General features: G+C 40.4%; 1 protein-coding gene across 3 annotated transcripts in view; it reads left to right on the top strand.

Moving 5' to 3' along the window:
• Trim2 (tripartite motif containing 2) overlaps nucleotides 1-20136 on the top strand; it is a 97778-nt gene that overhangs the window by 71412 nt on the left and 6230 nt on the right. For all 3 annotated transcript variants that reach the window (XM_027392959.2, XM_027392961.2, XM_027392955.2), the window contains 5 exons: nucleotides 8784-8887; nucleotides 9168-9335; nucleotides 13983-14151; nucleotides 15297-15367; nucleotides 18596-18736. In XM_027392959.2, coding sequence (XP_027248760.1) covers nucleotides 8784-8887; nucleotides 9168-9335; nucleotides 13983-14151; nucleotides 15297-15367; nucleotides 18596-18736 — 653 coding nt within the window. The remainder of the gene's footprint in view (nucleotides 1-8783; nucleotides 8888-9167; nucleotides 9336-13982; nucleotides 14152-15296; nucleotides 15368-18595; nucleotides 18737-20136) is intronic.

Consider the following 20136-nt stretch of genomic DNA (forward strand, 5'->3'; position numbering starts at 1 on the left):
TCTCATTTCCCTTCATGACTAAACATTTTACGTATCATGGGTGAAAAACAAATTATTCCCAAGAACCCCTGTACATTCACGTCCAAGAAACTTGTTATAGATTAACAGAGTATAAGCAAGCAAGGTATTTTTCTCAGCCAGTTCTTTTACTGACAGGCTGCATTTTATAGATACAAGGAAAAGTCAACTACTTTATTATTTAATCTTAAAAGGTAACCTTATAAAAATCTTTTAAAAATTAACAATCTAGGGCTGTCGAGATGGCTCAGAGGTTAAGAGCACTGACTGCTCTTCCAGAGGTCCTGAGTTCAATTCCCAGCAACCACATGGTGGCTCACAACCATCCGTTATGAGATCTGGTGCCCTCTTCTGGTGTGCAGATATACATGGAAGCAGAATGTTGTATATATAATAAATAAATAAAATCTTTAAAAAAATTAACAATCTAAACTTTATATATGAAAACCAGTCAACTTGAGCCAGGAGAGGGTGGCTCACGCCTTTAATCCCAGCACTCAGGAGGCAGAGGCAGGCGGGTCTCTGTGAGTTCAAGGCCAGCCTGGTCTCCTCCAGAGCAAGTGCCAGGATAGGCTCCAAAGCTACACAGAGAAACCCTGTCTCGAAAAACCAAAAAAAACCCAACCAACCAACCAACCAAACAAACAACAACAAAAAAACCCCTCAGGGTTCATACCCATTCATCAGCAGTTTTCTAGATCAGGAAGCTGAGAGCAGAATTAATCACTACTTTTAATCACCAACCCATCCTAGCAATAAAGGCACATCAGCTAATAATAACCATGTTGTCTTTGTTCTTGTTTCTTGACCTCAACAAGTCCCTCATGCAACTATGTGTCTTTCTACACTTTAAATTGTTCCCCAAGATTTTCTACCTCAAAGCCATTAACAAAAACAGCTTAACCTAACCTTAAGTCATTATTTAAAGCTTAGTTTCAGCTATATTGCACACCAGAACCTGTGAACACATCTCCCAACATTAAGATAAAAAAGAATTTAGCCTGGCAGTAGTGGTTTATACCTTTAATCTCAGCACTTAGGAGGCAGAGACAAGCAGATCTCAGTGAGTTCGAGGGCAACCTAGTCTACAAAGCAAGTTCTAGGACAGCAAGGTTCATCCCACAGAGAAACCTTGTCTCAAAAAAAACAAAACCAAAACAACAATGAAAGAACTTGAGCTAACTTAGCTTTGGGGACTTAACTGGTTTTCTTAGTCATTAACCTAAGCCACAGTCTGTACTGCTCTTCAAGATAAACTCATATGTCCTAGCTTCGTGACACTTCCTTGTTCTTATTTTTTTCTCCTCTGCGTCTCCAGTTTTCTCAGGGGTGGGGGCAACACCATATCCTGCTTTTACCTATATTAACTTTCCCACTAAACTAAGTTCTATCACAATCCCTTATTATATTTATTTAAAACCCTCAATCATCAATATTCTATTTATTTATATTTTTGTATTTTTTTTCTTTCCAAGATAGGGTTTCTTTGTGAAACAATACTGGCTGTCCTAGAATTCACTCTGTAGACCAAGCTGCCGTTGAATTCACAGAGATCTGCCTGCCTCTGTCACCTGAGTGCTGGGATTTAAGGTGTGTGCCACTATTGCCCAGTCCTCAAAATTCTATTTAAACTAACACTATTATTGTATAAAATATTGCTTAAGTTAAACAGTACAGCTTAAGAAGAAATCATCTTCATAATAATACATAGGTAAAAATGCCCAGTAGAACGGGAAATTTCCATGAGATAATCATACTACATTAAAGACAGTGGGAATCTCCCCACACCCATTCATACCAAGCCAGATACAAGAGAAAGATGGCAGTGGCAAACATAAAGGCATAGCAGTAGCAAGAGACATTCTGGAGCCCAAGCCCTCCATGCCTTGGCTAGCCAAGAATCATCCATCAATGCTTTGCTTCTTGGTAGGGGGACCTCCTAAAGCTCAATTGCCATCTGCTGCTCTTGTAGCATTGACACAGGCAAACTATGATCCATGTGAGCTCAAAAAACAACAACAAACAAACAAACAAACAAACAAAACCAAAATAAAAACTGGCATGCTAAAGTCTAAAAAGAAACAACATGGGGCCAGAGAGATGACTGTTGTTGTCAAGAACTAGAGTTCAGTTCCCAGTACCCATATAGGATGGTTCAGAATAGCCAGTAACTTCAGCTTCAGGGGCTTCTTTTGCCTCTGTGGGCACCTGCATACACACACACACACACACACACACACACACACACACACACACACACACAAATACACTCATTCACATGTACATTATTATTATTATTATTATTTAGGCAGGGTCTCAGTATGTAATGACTATCCTTGAACTCACTATGTAGACCAGACTCACATGCGACTCACAGATGCAGCAGATCTGTCTGTCTCTACCTCCTGGGTGCTGGGATTAAGGCATGCACCGCTACAGCTGGAAAAAAAAAAAAAAAGTGTGTGCATTGGAAAAATGCAGTTTTGTTCTTTCTTCTGTCTCTGATTACCGTTGTGATGTGTCTGGTTCCAACTTCCTTTATCTGAACAATGGAAATGACATTTGTCCTGATGACTCATGAGAGAGAATTTATAAGAACGTGTTGTGCATATTGCTGCCCATCTTATTTTCCTATGATGCAACATGGGTTATAATGTGCTGCCAGTCATTAATAACTTGCTTGTGTGTTGACTTACTTAGCAAGCATTCATCAAGCACCTGCCTCGTTGAAGGCCCTGGTTAGACATTATACTCACCTCAGCAATGTCTTGGTAGATTCTTCCATTCAAAGCATCTTGCATACTAATTTGGGATGGGTGGTGAGAGGAGATACATATTATTGGTACCCAGGATTCAGTTTAGGGGTTCATCTCCTGAGTATTTGGAAGTGATTGAGGGACACTGGGTTCAGAAGCTGTTGGCTTGAAAATTCTTCTGTGATTCATAGGCTAGTTTAGCATCCAGAAAAACAATAGTTTAATTATCTTAAGAGCTTATTCCTAAATTATTTACAGCCTCCTTAACATTCTGTTGACGATTTAGTATCCAGTAATTGTGAGATGAATTTCTTATTTACATTAAATTAGACAGGAAAAGATTTGATAAGTACTGTCTATATATGTGGTGATATTTTGTTTATAATCTAACAAGTGAAGCTTGCCTGGAGATCAGAGTGCAGAGCTAGCCACACTAAGTTAACCATAGAGGCCAGGCAGTGGTGGCACACACCTTTAATCCCAGCAGTCACAAGAGCAGATGGATCTCTGTTAGTTCAAGGCCACCAAGGGCCACGTGAAAATGATCCAGTCTAAAAGAGTCAAGTAGTGGTGGCTCATACCTTTAATCTCAGTACCTGGGAGTCACATGCCTTTAATCCCAGTACTAAGGAGATGGAGACAGAAAGGGATACGGCTAGATGGAGAGAGGAATATAAGGCGGTCTGAGGACAGGATTGCCTCTTTGGTCTGAGCATTGGTAGAGGTAAGAGCTAGTGGCTGACCCCTCTGCTTCTCGGATCCTTCAGCTTTCACCCCCTGATAGCTGACTCCAAGTTTTTATTGTTAAGGCCAAAGAGACTTTGTGCTACACATATGTGTATTGTTTTACATATCTGTGTTATGGAAGAATTCGTTTTCAATGTTTCCTCTGTGTGTGTGTGTGTGTGTGTGTGTGTGTGTGTGTGTGTGTGTGTGTGTGTTTATGCCTGTCTGTGTATGCATGTGCATGCATGTGCATGTGTATATCTGTGTGGCCAAGGATTGAGCCTTCGGTCTTGAACACATTAGGAAAGTGCTCTATGACTGGGCAGCATCACCAGACCTCTTCACTCAAGTAGAATACTGTAGAAAGGAGAGGCTTGCCTGTAGACCTAATAGAATTTCCCAAGGAGCTGGAAATGTAGAGCTTGATACCAAATAATTCTAACTTCTTTAATTTCTATTTGCTTCATTTTCTTGATAAGCCACTTTATAAACACTTGTACATTCCATCCTCACGATACCCCAGCATTGTTCAGCATCTACTGTTCAGTTGCCAATGAGAAGTAATCAGCCTCAATTGTCTTTCAAGAGGATGCTGATGCCATCCTCTAAGCCTCAGGAAAACACTCATCCTGCCATGCTTTCAAACACTGTTCAAGAAAAAGAACCGATGGTGGGAATATCTGACAAGACAAAAGGTGCTCATAAGAATGAGGACAGGCGCACACCTTTAATCCTAGCACTCGGGAGGCAGAGGCAGGCCGATCTTTGTGAGTTTAAGGCCAGCCTGGTGTGCAAAGTGAGTTCCAGGACAGCCTGGAACTGTACAGCCAAAGCTGTAACTGTTAAAAAAAAAAAAAACAATAAATAAATAAATACATAAAAATGAGTGTAACATAATGAGAGGTTCTTTTTCTCTTGTCCTGGCTGGTCCCGTGGCCCTTGAGCCCCAAATAAACACACGGACACTATATTAATTATAAATCTGTTGGCTGGTGGCTTGGGCTTCTTTCTATTAATCTAAGTATTTCCACCTATCCACGTGGTCTTATCTTACTGGAGAAGGGTCCAGACCTCCAAATCCTTTGGCGGCTCACATGGCTACTGTTCGGGTGTGTGTGTGTGGGGGGGGGGGCTTTCTGCCTACCTTTCCCAGAATTCTCCTCGTCCTAGTCCCGCCTATCTTCCTGCCTCATTGGCCAGACAGTGTTTTATTCATCAACCAATAAGAGAAATATGTACACAGAAGGACAAGCCCCATCAAATGAGGGCAGGATACTGCTCAGGCATATGCAAGGCTGGGGGTGGGGATGGTCCTCAGCACCTGAAAAGAAGGAAGGCAGGAGGAGATGGATAGAGATGGAGGTTTTACCATTATGAAATTTAAATAATAGCTTCTTTCTGTTTTGGTAGTGGTGGTGTGTTTCTGTGTGAGTGTAGACATGCCTGTGTATATCAGAGGACAACTTTTGGGAGGCGGTTTTCTCTTTTATGTGGGATGTGGGACAGGAACTCAGGCTTTCACGTACATTGAGTGGTAATGGCTTTACCTGCTGGGTGGCCTTGCTGAGCCTGCCTAACCTCTTTTCAGCAGTGTGCTTTGTTCCAGTGCTCCAGTGACCCAAAATTGGTGGCTTCTGAGCTTCTCTCCTTCATTGCAGAAAGACAGAATCTTCCTGCCCCAGGGCTCTGACTGGATTAACATGGAGTTTAACTAAATGTCTTCCTGTCCCCAGTGCAGTTATTTCCTATTTCTACCGAAGCTCAGAAAAGTGGCCTTATTTTTGTACAGCACAAAAATATGTTGGTGTTTAGGGCACCTATATTTTCCTTATTCCAGCATCACCTGTGTGTTCTAGTAACAGAGCAGAATCTTTTTAACAGGACAGTGTTGGCTTTCACTAACACTGTCTTCTCCATTTCCTACTATCCACCGAGTCTTCTGGAAACACAATGGCCTTTGTCCTTAGCAGAACAGACTAACAATTAAATGAAGGAGATCCACAAGTGGTGTTTGTCCCTGCCTGGACCTGAAGGAAAGCCATCATGTTCATCTATTCTGCTCAGGTGTCTCTCAGTCATTCTCCCCTTGTATTTCTCATCACTCACACGGGCACCGCTCTACAACACTGGGGTTTCTTTAAGGTCATTATTTCTTCTGTTTCTGTTCCATTTCCAGTTATAAGGCTCTGGCTCTTTAAAACATTGCATTTATTATTATTGTTATTATTATCATTATTTTTGTTTGTTTTTTGAGACAGGGTTTGTGTAGCTTTGGCTTTCTTGGTACTCACTCTGTAGACCAGGCTGGCCTCGAACTCAGAGATCCACCTGCTCTGCCTCCTGAGTGCTGGGATTAAAGGTGTGCGCCACCACCACCTGGTTATTATTATTACTATTAGTGTGCAATATGCCATTGCATGTGTGGAGGTCAGAGGACAACAAGTGTGTCTGTTCTCTCTTCCACCTTTACATGGCTCCAGGGGTTGAATCCTGATTGCCAGGCTTCTGGGACTGACCTGAGACATCTCACCCATGGGCCCCAAGACTCTTGCTTTCAAATTGGTCCTGAAGCCTCCTTCTGATAACTTCATGCTTTTGTTTATGAATTTTTAATTTTATTTATTTTGGGACAGGGACTATCTGTCTCAAGTCATTCTCCTTCTTTACATCACCTTGGGTGTGCCGGGATTATAAGTGTATTTTTGAAAAAAAAAAAAAAAACAGAGGTTTGGGTTCTTATTTTTCTTAGAAGCACTCACCTTATCACATTTAAAAAGATGTTTGTAACTCTGACAGCTTATGCTGGAGAGGATGTGGAGAAAGGATAACAATACTTTCTTGCTGGTGGGAGTGCAAACTTGTCCAGCTGCTTTGGAAATCAATACGTCGGTTTCTCAGAAAATTGGCAATCCATGTACCTTAAGACCATACAATACCACTCTTGGGCATATACCCAAAGGATGAACACTCACACCACAAGAACATTTGCTCAAATATGTTCATAGCAGCTTTATTAGTAATAGCCAGAAACTGGAAACAACCTAGATGCCCCTCAACCAAAGAGTGAATAAGGATAATGTGGTACGTTTACACAATGGAGTTCCACTCAGCAGTAAAAAGACATTGACATCTTGAAACTCTTAGACAAATGGATGGCACCCAAACCCAGAAAGACAAATATAATATGTACTCACTCATAAGTGGATATTAGACATAGAGCAAAGGGCAACCAGCCTACAAGCCACAACCCCAGAGAAACTAGGTAACAAGGAGGACCCTAGGAGAGACATACATGGATCTGCCTAGAAAGGCAATATAGACAAAACCTCCTGAGTGAATTGGGAGCATTTGGGGGGGGGGTGAGGGAGGTGGAAGGGCAGAGGGGAGGAGGGGAGGAGGGAAAAATGTATGGCTCAATAAAGAGAAAGGGGGGGGGGCTTTTAAAGTGAACATTGTAGAGTTCTTTCTTTTCCTGGCCCTCAGTTTGCTATTCCTGTGTCCAGTTATTCTGACATCAGCAGGGAGCCCACGCAAACCACATCAGCACCTCAGCACCTCTTTACAGGGCCAACTGCAGCTTTCTCATCTGTATGATCAGATACCTACTCAAGTTATCTTCTTATTTATCTTTTATTTGTCTGTTTATTTGTTGTGAGCCTGGTTCTCACAATCGTTGTCCAGGCTGGCTTTGAATTCCCCAGCTCAAGCAGTTGCCCTGCTGGGGCTCCATTTGTGTCCCTCAATGCCTTGCTCTCACACACCATTTTAAAAATGTGTTCACTCATTCTGCATTCAGGCTTAGTACAAAGATTCTTGTGGATCAAGTGATATAGCTGATGAAATAGTAGTTTCCTTCATGATGCAGGACTTTATCTTTGGGGATTTGATTTTTTTTTTTCCTCTCATGCTTGTAGACATTAGATACAGCAGACACAAGTAAACTTAAGAGGGCCCCTGACTTTGATACAATGATGGCCATTCGGGTCTGGTAAAAACCAGGGGATCCCAAGTTGTCCCGCCCAGCAATTCTATTGTTGATTTGTTCTGGAGTTTTAGCCATCACCAGTTCCAATCTTAAACCCAGGTCTGTTTCTAAAGAGTCAGTTCACAACCCACACTTCAGCCTGAGCTAGATACCAGCCCTCTTCAGCTTGCCCTCCTCCACTTTCTTCAAGCACCGTACTGATGGCTAAAAAATATTAAACCGCACTTTTAATATAAATTATAATTTATTTTTCTCACTAGGAATTAAAAATTAAGCTCTCTCTTTCTCTTTTTTTTTGGGGGGGGGTTTCAAGACTGAGTTTCACTGTGTAGCTTTGGAGACTATCCTGGCACTCGCTCTGGAGACCAGTCTAGCCTCGAACTCACAGAGATCTCCTGCCTCTGCCTCCCGAGTGCTGGGATTAAAGGTGTGCGCCACCAAGGCCCGGGAAAAGTTAAGCTTTCTAACTTAGTTTTGATTGTTTGTTTCCACCCATTAGTATTCAGCATTCTCTTGAAATAAAAAGGGATAACTGTTGACAGGTTTGACCTTAAGCCCAGGCCTATAGAGACTAAGGGAAGGGGCAAACTCCAGGCTAGCCTAGGCCACACATAGTAAGACCCTGTCAGAAAAAAAAAAAAAAAAAAAGACCAACAACAAAAGAAGTCAAGTAAGACATGAGGAATATACATAGTCACCAAAGTCCAGAGTCTTAGAGAAGAAAGCAGAAGTGGATCCATCGTGTGACAACCACATCGCACTTTCACAACATCGGTGGCTTTAGAGTACATTACATACTCAGAAAGTCCCGGCTTCCCCTGAGAGCTACTGAGTAAGAGAGTGAGATTTTGACAAAACTCTAAAACACACCCCTCTCTCATTGTAGCTCCATGGTTGGAATATTTTTTATTATTTTTTGTGAAAGTTGAATATATTTTAACCACATTAATATTTAGCTACAGATTGATTAGAGAAAATTAGCATTTGATTAAAAATGGTTTTTCCAAGATTTTATTGGTCTAAAAGAGAAGGTGAGTAGTTCATGGATTAAGTCATAGGGGAAGAGCTCCCCTCACATCCTCCCCCCACCTGTCCCCCATGTGTTTCAAAGGCCATGCAGAGGCTGTGGATATAGCTGCTACACATGCTCAGCATACACTTGGCTGTGGCTTCCATCCCTACCATGGAAATGAAAAAAGACAATGTATGCTCAGGCTACGTATGGAAACTTGGATTATTCTTTTGCTAATCTAATTCTCTACAACTTAATTTCTATGCTTTTTCTTATTTATTCTTAGGTACTAAAGGAAGAAATAAAGGAGAATTCACAAACCTTCAGGGTGTAGCTGCATCTACGAGTGGAAAGATATTAATTGCAGATAGTAACAACCAGTGCGTGCAGGTATGGCCTTACGTGTATGTTCCTTTGCTTGTGTTGGCTAGAGATGGATGTATACTTCTATATTTTAGATTCAAGATAAATGGTATGGAGAAGAATCAAAGGAATATGTAGACTTTTAATTTTATTTGTTGTAATTTTGTTTTCATGTGTGTGTGTGTGGGGGGGGTTCTTAAGCAGCATTGGTATGTTCTGTTCTGTAGTGTATTTGATAAATGCCTTTTCCTGTCCCAGTGATGTTTGGGCTAATTCAGATTCTAATGAATGCAAACTCATTGTACAGATATTTTCCAATGATGGACAATTCAAAAGTCGCTTTGGCATCCGAGGACGATCACCCGGACAGCTACAGCGGCCCACAGGGGTGGCAGTGCATCCCAGTGGGGACATCATCATCGCAGATTATGATAACAAGTGGGTTAGCATTTTCTCCAATGATGGGAAATTTAAGGTAAGAGTGACCACCACTTGGCCACTAAATAGAAAGAACAAACAATATAGCATTATGGTTTTCTTTGTTTAAATCCAACCCAGTATTCTATAATTCTTCATATGGGGTCATCAATCTCAGTTTTATTAAATGAGAGTAACTGTGATAATTTTATAAACTTGCCTTCTTTCTCTTTCTCTTACATACACACAAACATATGCTCACATTTATACAAATACACACATACATATACATATATACGCATATAGATGCACATAGTGCATACAAACACCCATGTATATTCTAAATGTGATTTATTTTATAAAGCAATAGTTTTCTTGTTTGCTTTAAGAAATCATGTTTATTGGAAAACTATATTGGCTACCTCAATTTGATTTAAAAAATAAAAATAAAAAAGCCTCCGGCAAAGGGTTATAAAGAGACAGTTTGCGATTCTCAAATTAATTTCCAGACTGTCACAAAATAGAAAGTGCCTTCTACTTTCTCAGGCCTGTGTTGGAAGACATGGGAGAAACAACATTATAATGTATATTTTTCACTTTAAAAATGTATACACAACCGGGCATTGGTGGCACACGCCTTTAATCCAGCACTTGGGAGGCAGAGGCAGGCGGATCTCCATGAGTTCTAGGCCAGCCTGGTCTCCAGAGCGAGTGCCAGGACAGGCTCCAAAGCTACACAGAGAAACCCTGTCTCGAAAAACCAAAAAAAAAAAAAAAAAAAAAAAAAAAAAAAAAAAAAAAAAAATGTATACAGATACATTGAGGGAAAAAAGCTTAACGCACCTGGAATGTCATTGTACATTATTTGTTATGACCTGGAAACACAGCATTAAAGACTGTCATAGAACTAGGAAGCAAAAGAAAATGTAGGCTGTATAGAGATGAAGCCAGTTCCCCTACATCCTGGGATCCCAACATGTAAAAATGTAAAAATAGTGTCTCTGTTAGTCACCCCATTTTGCCGAGACAAAATGTCTAAGAAAATCAACTTAAAAAATATTTAGTTTGCTCCACAACTTTGAAGGCTTCAGTCTGCTATCACTTGGCTCTTGTGCTTTGATTCTGTGGCAAAGTGAAATACATGATGGAGGGAATTGCTGACCTTGTGGTAGCAGGAAAGTAGGGCAAAGAGGAAGTGATCAGAGCTCCACAGCCTCCTTCGAGGATATGCCCCAGTGACCTCCCTTCCTTCCATTGAATCCTACCACCTCTCAATAGCACCAGTAGGGACTAGGCTTTGACATCTGGGTCCTTGGGGGAATAGTCAAGATCCAACCGTAACAGCTCCAGTTGCCTCACAAGTCACCAAAGAATAGGGGAACTCAGTGGTGACAAATAGGATTCTCCTCTTTAGGTGTCACCAAAGAATTGCTATCAATCAGCCCATTTGTACCTATAGTCACAAGATTATAAGACACTGGGTCAGAGGTCTTTTGGAAGGCCATGCTTTGTGTAGTCCTTCAACCATGGGGAGGCTTTTCGTTTATTTGACAACCTGAACTTTTACCCAGATCAACCGCTGGAATCCCATTTATGTGCTTTATTAGCTTCTGGTCTTTGGAAAATTATATCATTACTCTGAGTACTTAAAATTCAGAGTTTAAAAACAACTATCTCATTGGATTTGAGTACAAATTAAATGAGATTTTATTTTTTTATTATGTGTCTTATGTAAGAAATGATCTTTTTCATGTCCCTTGTAATCCTTTCCAAAACGTAAAGTTTGTTTGACCAGCTGTGACTTGGGCCTCATGGCCTCAGGCAAGTTTTTTGGTGCCACCACACCCCTTCCTTCTCAGAAGGTTTGGAGCATGTTTTCCTAACCCATTCTGGAGTCTTGAAGGTGGATCTCACTCAGTCTGATTGAAGGCATTTGACATCTTTGGATTGTTCTGGTCATCTCATGTTATTTATGAGATGAGTTCCATATGTTTTTACTCTCAGACTTGAGCCCTTGTTTTATGTGAGGAAATAAAGCAGAGGAAATAAAAGGCTGTCACATTTAACCCTGCATTATTGCTCATGGGGACTCAGTAGACTGAACTTTTGTTCCACTAGAAACAACTCCATATAATGATCATGTGTCCAGAAAGCTCTCTCGCCTTTCTGTGTCTTCCAACACCCAAATGTGACAACTTTGGTAGAAATGCAAAGAAAACTGGTAGCTGCCCTCTCAAAAGTCCTCCAATTTGGAGAAAATCTACTTTTATCTTGCTTCATACTCTAACAAAATGATTATCGATTGTTGCATCTGGGAGCTAATGCTACAGCAGCTTTTGCATATTGAGCAAGAATTTGCTAGCTGAGAGAATGGCTCCCTGATGGAGACATTTCAAACTCATGACTTGATACTTCTGTATCTACAATACATACTTGGAATAGCTGCTCTTAAAATTGGGCGCTGTTGGCAGTCAGTGCAGTCAACTCTGTGGAGCACTCGTGCCCCCTAGAGGACAGGGGAAAGGTGCTGCCTATTGCAGCAAGAACCTGTAGGACAGATGTTCATTAGAACCATTTAAGATAAAAGGACAGTTCATGAAAACACTTGAGTACTGTAGAAAAAGTTCACCCAGATGTGCAAGCCACAACTTAGTTTCCACAGATTATTATTTTTGCTTTTTTAATGGGACACAGATAGTATATTCCTAATTATCTCAGATGTGTAACATCTTACTACTGTTTTTATAGACATCTGTCTTGTAGTCTAATATTTATCCTTCCCTTCCCTCTTAATGTTTTCTCTTTTATCTTCCCTCATTGCTTATACCTTCCAGCCCATCTGGGAGTCTTTTATAATAAGAAAAAATTCAAATATAAATATATGTCTAAATATACATATCTATGAATGAACACAAATATGGTGACCTTTATGGCCTGTATTCTAAAATGTCTCAGCTTTTCCTTCTTAAACTTGCTAGCCATTCATTGGGTTAAATGCTCTCATCTGTCTAATGCCAAACTCTGAGCTATGTTTCTTACTATTCTAAGATGGCAAGGAAACACAGTGAGGCCAAAGGCATGGCTTCTTATTTAACTCTGTAGAATTCAGTGCAGCTGAACTGAATAGTGGGAGGTGGAGGAAAGGGACATTTGGTTTCAGCTTTGAGTTGTGCTTGAAGATCTGCCCAGTCGGCATCCTCTGGTAGAACTAAGATAATCCTTTGGCTTCTGTTTTCATTCTAGATAATTATCCACTTGGTATTATATGGTTGAGTCATTCTAAGTAACTACTGTTGTTTATAATGTTAAATAGTAGTGGCATTAGGCAGTAATGAGCAGAGTGCCAGCTCTCCTTTTGATCTCGCATGGTACCTTCCTTTCAGACTTGAAAGAACGTGAGCTATTTCCTTACATGCCATTATGTTGGAGCCTCTTTGATCCTCAGTCTTCATTGCATTATCGGAATCAAACTTACACAAGAGAGTCCCTGGCCTAGGACTAGATGTTTTCTTTCAAAGTACTCGTTTCTCTCTGCTCTAAGGAGGGCACACCTGAATCTCCATCATTTGTAAACTTGGAAGGATAAAGGCTCATGTGAGAAGTCTTACTCGGAGAAAGTTCCATCACAGTATTAGGAAATTAAGAATACATACGTGGGCTGAGCTGTGGTGGCACACGCCTCTAATCCCAGCACTCGCTTGCTCACTCACTCAGAGAGGCAGAGCCAGGTGTATCTCAGAGAGTCCGAGTCTAGCCTGGTCAAACACAGCTGAGTTGTTCCAGGACAGCCAAAGCTACACAGAGAAACAGAGCCTAAAAAACAAAACAAATAATAATAATAATAAACAGACAAACAAAAAAAGCATAACAAACAACAACAACAAACACAGAAGCCTGTGATGACTGATGTCTATTGTTAGATTTCTGACCGCAAGCCACCCGCACAGTTCATAGTCCCCTCCCATTTAAGCCTAGGTGCAACTATAATGTAAGGTGGGATCATTTCTCAATGAAATGCTTGTTATTGGCAGAATCTTGATTCACCCTCAGACTCTACACAGCCTCTTAGGACCTGTATCCCCCCAGGTGAAGCAGGAGTCTTCTTTTTAGGTTGGGGTGATGAAGTTTCTTCTTCTTTTCCATGTTGCTGACAGGCTGATGTATAGTCCCAGAGGCAGGCGGATCTCTTTTAGCCCCAGCACGAGTGATTTGGAGGCCAGCCTGTTCTTCTCAGCCAGATATGTTTCCAGGATAGCCAGGCAGGGCTTCTATATTGTCTTGGAAGTTATCCTTGGTGACGGTGTTGCATGATTGCCATGTGCTCCCTGAGAGACCTGCACACTCCATTCATGAGCCTTAAGTTTTCATGAAGCTCTGGGTAGAATCAGCCACTGCTGAACATGTCTGCCAAACATTACTGACTGGTGGTGACATTCTTCAATGACATCTGTTGATGACATTGACCTGAAAGGCAAAGGAGGTCTCTGACAAATGCGTCTTAAAAATAAGATTTTATATAAATACCAGTAGCAGATGTTGAATATGACAGAGCCAATTTTCTAGGACAGAGATACCATTGTCCTATGCCATACTAAGAACATTCAAACAAATTGTTTTCTAAGACAACTAACTAGCTTCAGGTTGGTTCTGTAATGCTTTGAACTTCAGTGTCTATACTCAGTTTCTGTGCTTTGTTTCTAAACAGACAAAAATTGGATCAGGAAAACTGATGGGGCCCAAAGGAGTTTCTGTGGACCGAAATGGGCACATTATTGTGGTGGACAACAAGGCATGCTGTGTGTTCATCTTCCAGCCGAATGGGAAAATAGTCACCAGGTTTGGTAGCCGAGGAAATGGGGACAGGCAGTTTGCAGGTACACTCGATGGTAATATGTAAACCCCCTTTTTTATGCTTCTTCTGCTCACATTTGCATGATGTTTGAGCATGTTGAAGTGCCCCATCCCCAGTGTGTGTGTTGGCTTGGGGCAGGGGGGAATGCTGGGCGTGGGACCAAAGCAGAAGTCATGTAGACACTTCTCAGTTGTCCTGAGGAGGCTCAGTCAAAAGTACAGCCTTTGTGTAGTTTTTTCTGATGGCGGTTCACACAGCAGACGCTAGATTTTCAAATATGTGTATTAAGTAAAATAGTACATCTTAAAATATGGTATTTTTAAAAACTACAAGTGTTTGAAGAACAACGAGTTGCTGTTTCCCATGGATGCAGTTTAACGAGCCTCGGGATGGGGTTTATTTCACCTTTGTAGGTTACTGTAAGAGAACAGGAGTGTAGAGTATTTGCTTAGAGCAGTGAAGGCAGTCTTTTTTACTTTGCTCTGTGCAACTTTGCAATCACAAGCTTGCTGGGATGTGCACATCTGCAAGAAAAGGCTGAGCGCAGTCCATTGATTTTCCTTTTCAAAGGATGCTTGCGGTGGGGGGGTGGGGGGATGAGGGGGTGGGGAGTGGGGGGGGTGGGCGGATTTAGCCTTAGCTGACATCTTCTTTCTTTGTGCTTATTCTCTCCTTTGTCTGGCCCAGATTCTCAACCGTCACTCAGTATCATAAAATGTAGATTTTCTGCTTAGTGTTTTCAGTAGAAAAATTATAGTTGGCAGCCTCCTCTTGAAGCTGAGACTGGCCACATTTTTCTTTGTCGGACTCTCTCACCTCCCTACTTAGCAAAAAGCAAGAGGTAGTGGGTGTGGCTTACAGAAGGTGATACAGAGAAAGGTTACTGATACTTCCTGTGCATCCTACTGCCTTAGGACTGCCACTCTTCTGTGCTTGCTGGGGAAGAGGCCAGAGCAGACAGTCCCAAGTTTAAAAATGTGCAGAACCCAGCTCCCCTAGAGCTAGATGTCTGGCTGAGTGATTTTCTGTGGACTGGGACCCTGGTTCTTTGCCCTTTCTTAATTAATTAAGTCAATGTGTTAACCTTGTGCTGTGTTGCAGCGACTGCTGTATTGAAATCATCTGTGCTGTTGGGACCCTCATGTGTTTCCCCCCATTTTATTGCAGGTCCCCATTTTGCAGCTGTAAATAGCAATAATGAGATCATCGTTACAGATTTCCATAATCATTCTGTCAAGGTACTGTCAGCACGCCAATTATTAACTCCAAACTGCTTTTACAGAGAATTTGGTCTAGTTGGAAATAATACACAGCACTTGTATAGACACTTAGAACTTAGTGGATCTGACTTCACCTTAAACATGAAGGTTTTAATATGGACTTCCATACTTGTGGGTGTCGAATGTGAATAAAATACGATGGCTGTATTTCTTACTTGGAAACTGGGGTGAATGAGAATGATTAAAAATTTTGTAAAACATTTGCTTGGACATAGGGACAGAACTTTCTGGAGCTGTCTTGCTACTTTAATTTGTTGGCCAACAAACTAAAAATTCACTGTTTAGATCATCTGCACCACAAGGTCTTTAAAAGTGAGGTGTTAGAAGATTGCTACCGTGACAGTCTCTGGAGCAGGTCAGGAATCAGCCAGCATCTGTCCACACAGTATATCACATGTTTATTTCTTCCATATTGACTTGGTGCAATATAGAACACAGTGTAACAGAAAATAACGACCTTGCTAATGATGTGGTAGCACATGCCTTTAACTTATTAACTTCAAAGTTAATAGGTAGTCTTCTGTAGCTTTTTTTTTTAAAGTTACCTGCTCTACAGTGTTATTGGAGGATATGTTCTAAGACCCCTAATGGATACCAAAGTCACAAATAGCCACAAATAGTCTGGGATTCTATATATACTATGTCTTTTTTCCTGTGCATACAAACTTATGATAAAGTTTAATTCAGAAATATGAGACAAAAAGCAACTGTGTCAGTTTTTAGTTGCTGTGGTAAAACACCAGAGAATGGTATGGTTCATGGTCTCAGAGTTTCGGCCATAATCATTTGCAGAAACAAAGAGAAAGAGAGGTAGAGCCTAGGGATAAGTTATACCCTTCAAGAGCACACCTCAATGACCTACTTCCTCCAGATTGGCTTAGACTGCCTTCAGTTTCTGCAGCCTCCTTCTAGTCCACCAGTAATGAACCCATCAATGAATTTATCCATTGATGAGGTCAGAGTGTTAGGATCCATCCACTTCCTAGAAAGCCCACCTGTGAGCATTTCTGCATTTGGGGGCTGGACCTTCAACACATGAGCCTATGAAAACACATTGCAGATCCAATAGCAACAATTAACAGTGATAACTAATTATAAAATAGAATAATTGTCACAGCATCCTGCTACAGGCGTTACTTGAAACTGTGACTTGAGTTTGGAATTTCCCTCTCACTTTCCTGTCACAGTTGCAGGTAGCTAAGACAGAGGAAAGTAAAATGCAGATGAGCAGAAATACTACAAGGACTTTTCTTTTAACTATGAGACAACTAAGCCAGGTAGGCAGGGTGTGCATGCCTGAAATTCCCAGCACTCACAAGGCGAAGGAAAAGGTGTTGGCAGGCGCAGAAAGGATCAGAAACTTGAAGCTAGCCTGGGCTACATATTGAGACCCTGTCTTCAATGAACATAAAAAAAAATGTCAAACAAACAACAGAAATAAAGCATTCTTTTTCCCAATATGAAGTAGATGCACCTACGCCAAGAAAAATATACTGGGCCAAAAAAAAAAAAAAATAAGCAAGGACCACCAAGATCATGCATAGGAATTAATGAAGTTAGGAGCATAGAATAACAGTGTCTCCACCAACACAAACAAATGTCCATTGATATTTAAAGCTACAGTGCTGTGTAAAAATGGCGTTGTGACTAAGAATTAAGGGAGCCTTTTAAATACTTCCTCTTTTTTCCTATCCCATCTCCCTCCACGCCCTCCATTTCTCTTTTCCTTCCTTTCCTCTTTTTTTTTTAATTGCTGAAAATAAAATTCAGGTTTTTATACATACTAGGCAAGTTCTGTGCCACTTAGCTGTACCTGCTGAACACCCAGATTTTACTGGCATTTGTAACCTAATTTATTAGCAAGAGCTGGCTGTGCGTATTTCTAAGGAGCCAAAGAGGACTCAAAGCTCATCTCAAATCAGATCTGTGCTCAGAGCTGTGAACCCTCTGAGGTTTACATGTGAGCAACATTTACTTACTTTAAAGGTGCCTTGACCGTAACATTTCTGGATTTGTAAGTTAATGCTTCTATACATATAAGAATCACCATAATGGATATATAAGATAACATCTCAGGAATATTTCAGAGCCATTAAGTCTCATCTGAAACATCAAGATAAAATCTTTCACTATAGTGTTGTCATTAAAAGCATTAAATGTATTCAATATTGTCATTAAAATTTTCATTCCAGAACCTGTAACCTATATTTGATATGTATAGTGTATCACTAGTAATAAAAACAGTAAAGTCAGGTGTGGTGGTGCATGCCTTTAATCCCAGCACTCAGGAGGCAGAGGTAGGAGGATTTCTGTGAATTTGAGGCCAGCTTGGTCTACAGAGTGAGTGGTCTACAGTACAGCTAAGGATGTTATACAGAGAAACTGTGTCTTGAAAACACACACACACACACACACACACACACACACAATGAACATTCAGTAAACCACAGTGACCAATTGATCAATCACACCAGGCATGAGAGACCATTTCCTTAAGAGTTCTGTTTGCCCTGCTCTTGGAATAGCCTCTGTTGGTTCTTATCATGGTGGCCTTAGAATTTATAAACCTTCTATTTTAACTCAAATGCCATCTGAAGTAACTAAAACAGCCCTTGTTTATTCTTCACCCATAGCCATTGTATAGTCATGCACAAGTTGACACACATAAATGCCCTGCATTCTAAGTATGAATTTCAGCCCTCTTGTTCTTATTATGTTGATATAGTAAAATGATAATAAACCATGAATATTTGGCCTAATAAAAACCTGATCCAAACTGAATGACAATCTATCCCATAGAGATGTAGTACCTATTCTTGAATTTTTATTTATTCAGCAAATAAAGCTAGTTATGTGAAAATAGACTAATATTTAGTATTTAAAAAATAAATATTCTCAGTCCTATTCATAACATCTATTTTAATAGTATCTTGTAATTTATAAAAAAATTAATACAGGTATTTAGTAACCAGTTATAAATGGCAGAAAAAAAGGAAAGTAATTTTATAAATAATAAATGAGATTGCAAATAATTTGGGAATCACAAGTGACAGAGGTCTAGTCCATAGACTACTTTTTACAAGTCACAGGACTTGTTATAAATAACTTTCTCAGACAACTTTTTTTTTAAACAGTATGGTTGGGTCAGCTATTTTAAATAAAAGAGTCTTTCAATATTTCATACAGGTGTTTAATCAGGAAGGAGAATTCATGTTGAAGTTCGGCTCAAATGGAGAAGGAAATGGGCAGTTTAATGCGCCAACAGGTGTAGCAGTGGATTCGAATGGAAACATCATTGTGGCCGACTGGGGCAACAGCAGGATCCAGGTACATTAGATGCTAAGGATGCTAAGGACAGCTGATATTGTTAACAGTGAAAAGTTGCCTGAACTAGGACTAGGAAGTTTTTCCTTCTTGGTTAAGTCGTAACACCATAGCTAATCTCGTGTGATGGACCAAACACTATAAATGGAAAGGTAGACAGAAAGTAACATCATTAGCATAGAATTCTCTAATTCAAAGGTTACTATTATTCTTTTTTTGGTTTGAATATTGTTCTCCTCAGACCCCTAAAGAGCTCATAGATAGTGTTCAAGAGAGCTATTGAACAAAGAAGTACTACTTGGATGTTTTACTAATCTGAAAGTGAAGACTCATTTTTCCTAATTGTGAACAAGGCAACAAGCAGTACTTTTAGTACAACCTCTGATTGTCACTAAGAAAAACCAAACACACATACACACACACACACACACACACACACACACACACACACAAAATGTTCATGTCTCATTACAGTTGTGCCAGATACTATGATTTGCATTCATTGCTATCATCATTTCTTCTCATTCAATGTGCCAGTTAAGAAGCAAACATCAAAGCTGGATGTGGTGACACTTGCCCATAACCCTAGCACATGGGGAAGTAGAGGAAGAAAGATGAGCAGTTCAGATTGTCTTCATCTGTGTAGAGAGTTCAAGCCCAGCTTGACTGACTTCAAACGAAATACATATATGGCTATACTATACATATAATTACTATGTTATAATTTTGCATTTTTTTCTTTTCTTTGAGACATAGTCTTACTATGTAGCAAAAGCTGACTATGAACTCTCTGTTTAATACAGTTAAAAGAAAATAATGCAGACTATCAGTGTGATGCAATATATACACATATATATTGCTTGATTACCCCCAACAGAATTCTATATTAAAAGAGACATTCAGGAATAGAGATGTATATAGCTCAGTTGGTAGAGTGCTTGTCTGGTGTGCACGAGGCCCTGAGTTCAATCCCCTCTACTGAGTAAGCTGATCGTGGTGGCATTGACTTGTAGTCTCAGCACACGGGAGATGGAGCCAGAAAGGTCAGCAGCTTAGGGTCATCCTTGAATACATAGCAAGTTTGGGGCTAGCCTGGACTACATGAGACCCTGTCTCAAAAGAGATCTCTACCAGTGGCCTCATTGTAGTGGGTAAGAGAGTCCAATATTTTAGAAGCCAGGAGCTGGACAAGTTACAAAGGCCCACAGATGCTGTTTGTATTTTGTGGTCCCATGATATCTACCTACTTACATTGCTTCTTAAAATGCCAAGTGGGCCAAGCAAAATGGTCCAAAGAAACCAACCTGGGCATTTGTAAAAGAGGAAATGTTATGAGTTGATTTGTACCTATTATTTCATCACAACAAAATCAGATAAACTTTTATAGTTAGGCAACTTTAAGC

This window comes from Cricetulus griseus (genome assembly GCF_003668045.3).
Source record: "Cricetulus griseus strain 17A/GY chromosome 1 unlocalized genomic scaffold, alternate assembly CriGri-PICRH-1.0 chr1_0, whole genome shotgun sequence".
NCBI lineage: Eukaryota > Metazoa > Chordata > Mammalia > Rodentia > Cricetidae > Cricetulus > Cricetulus griseus.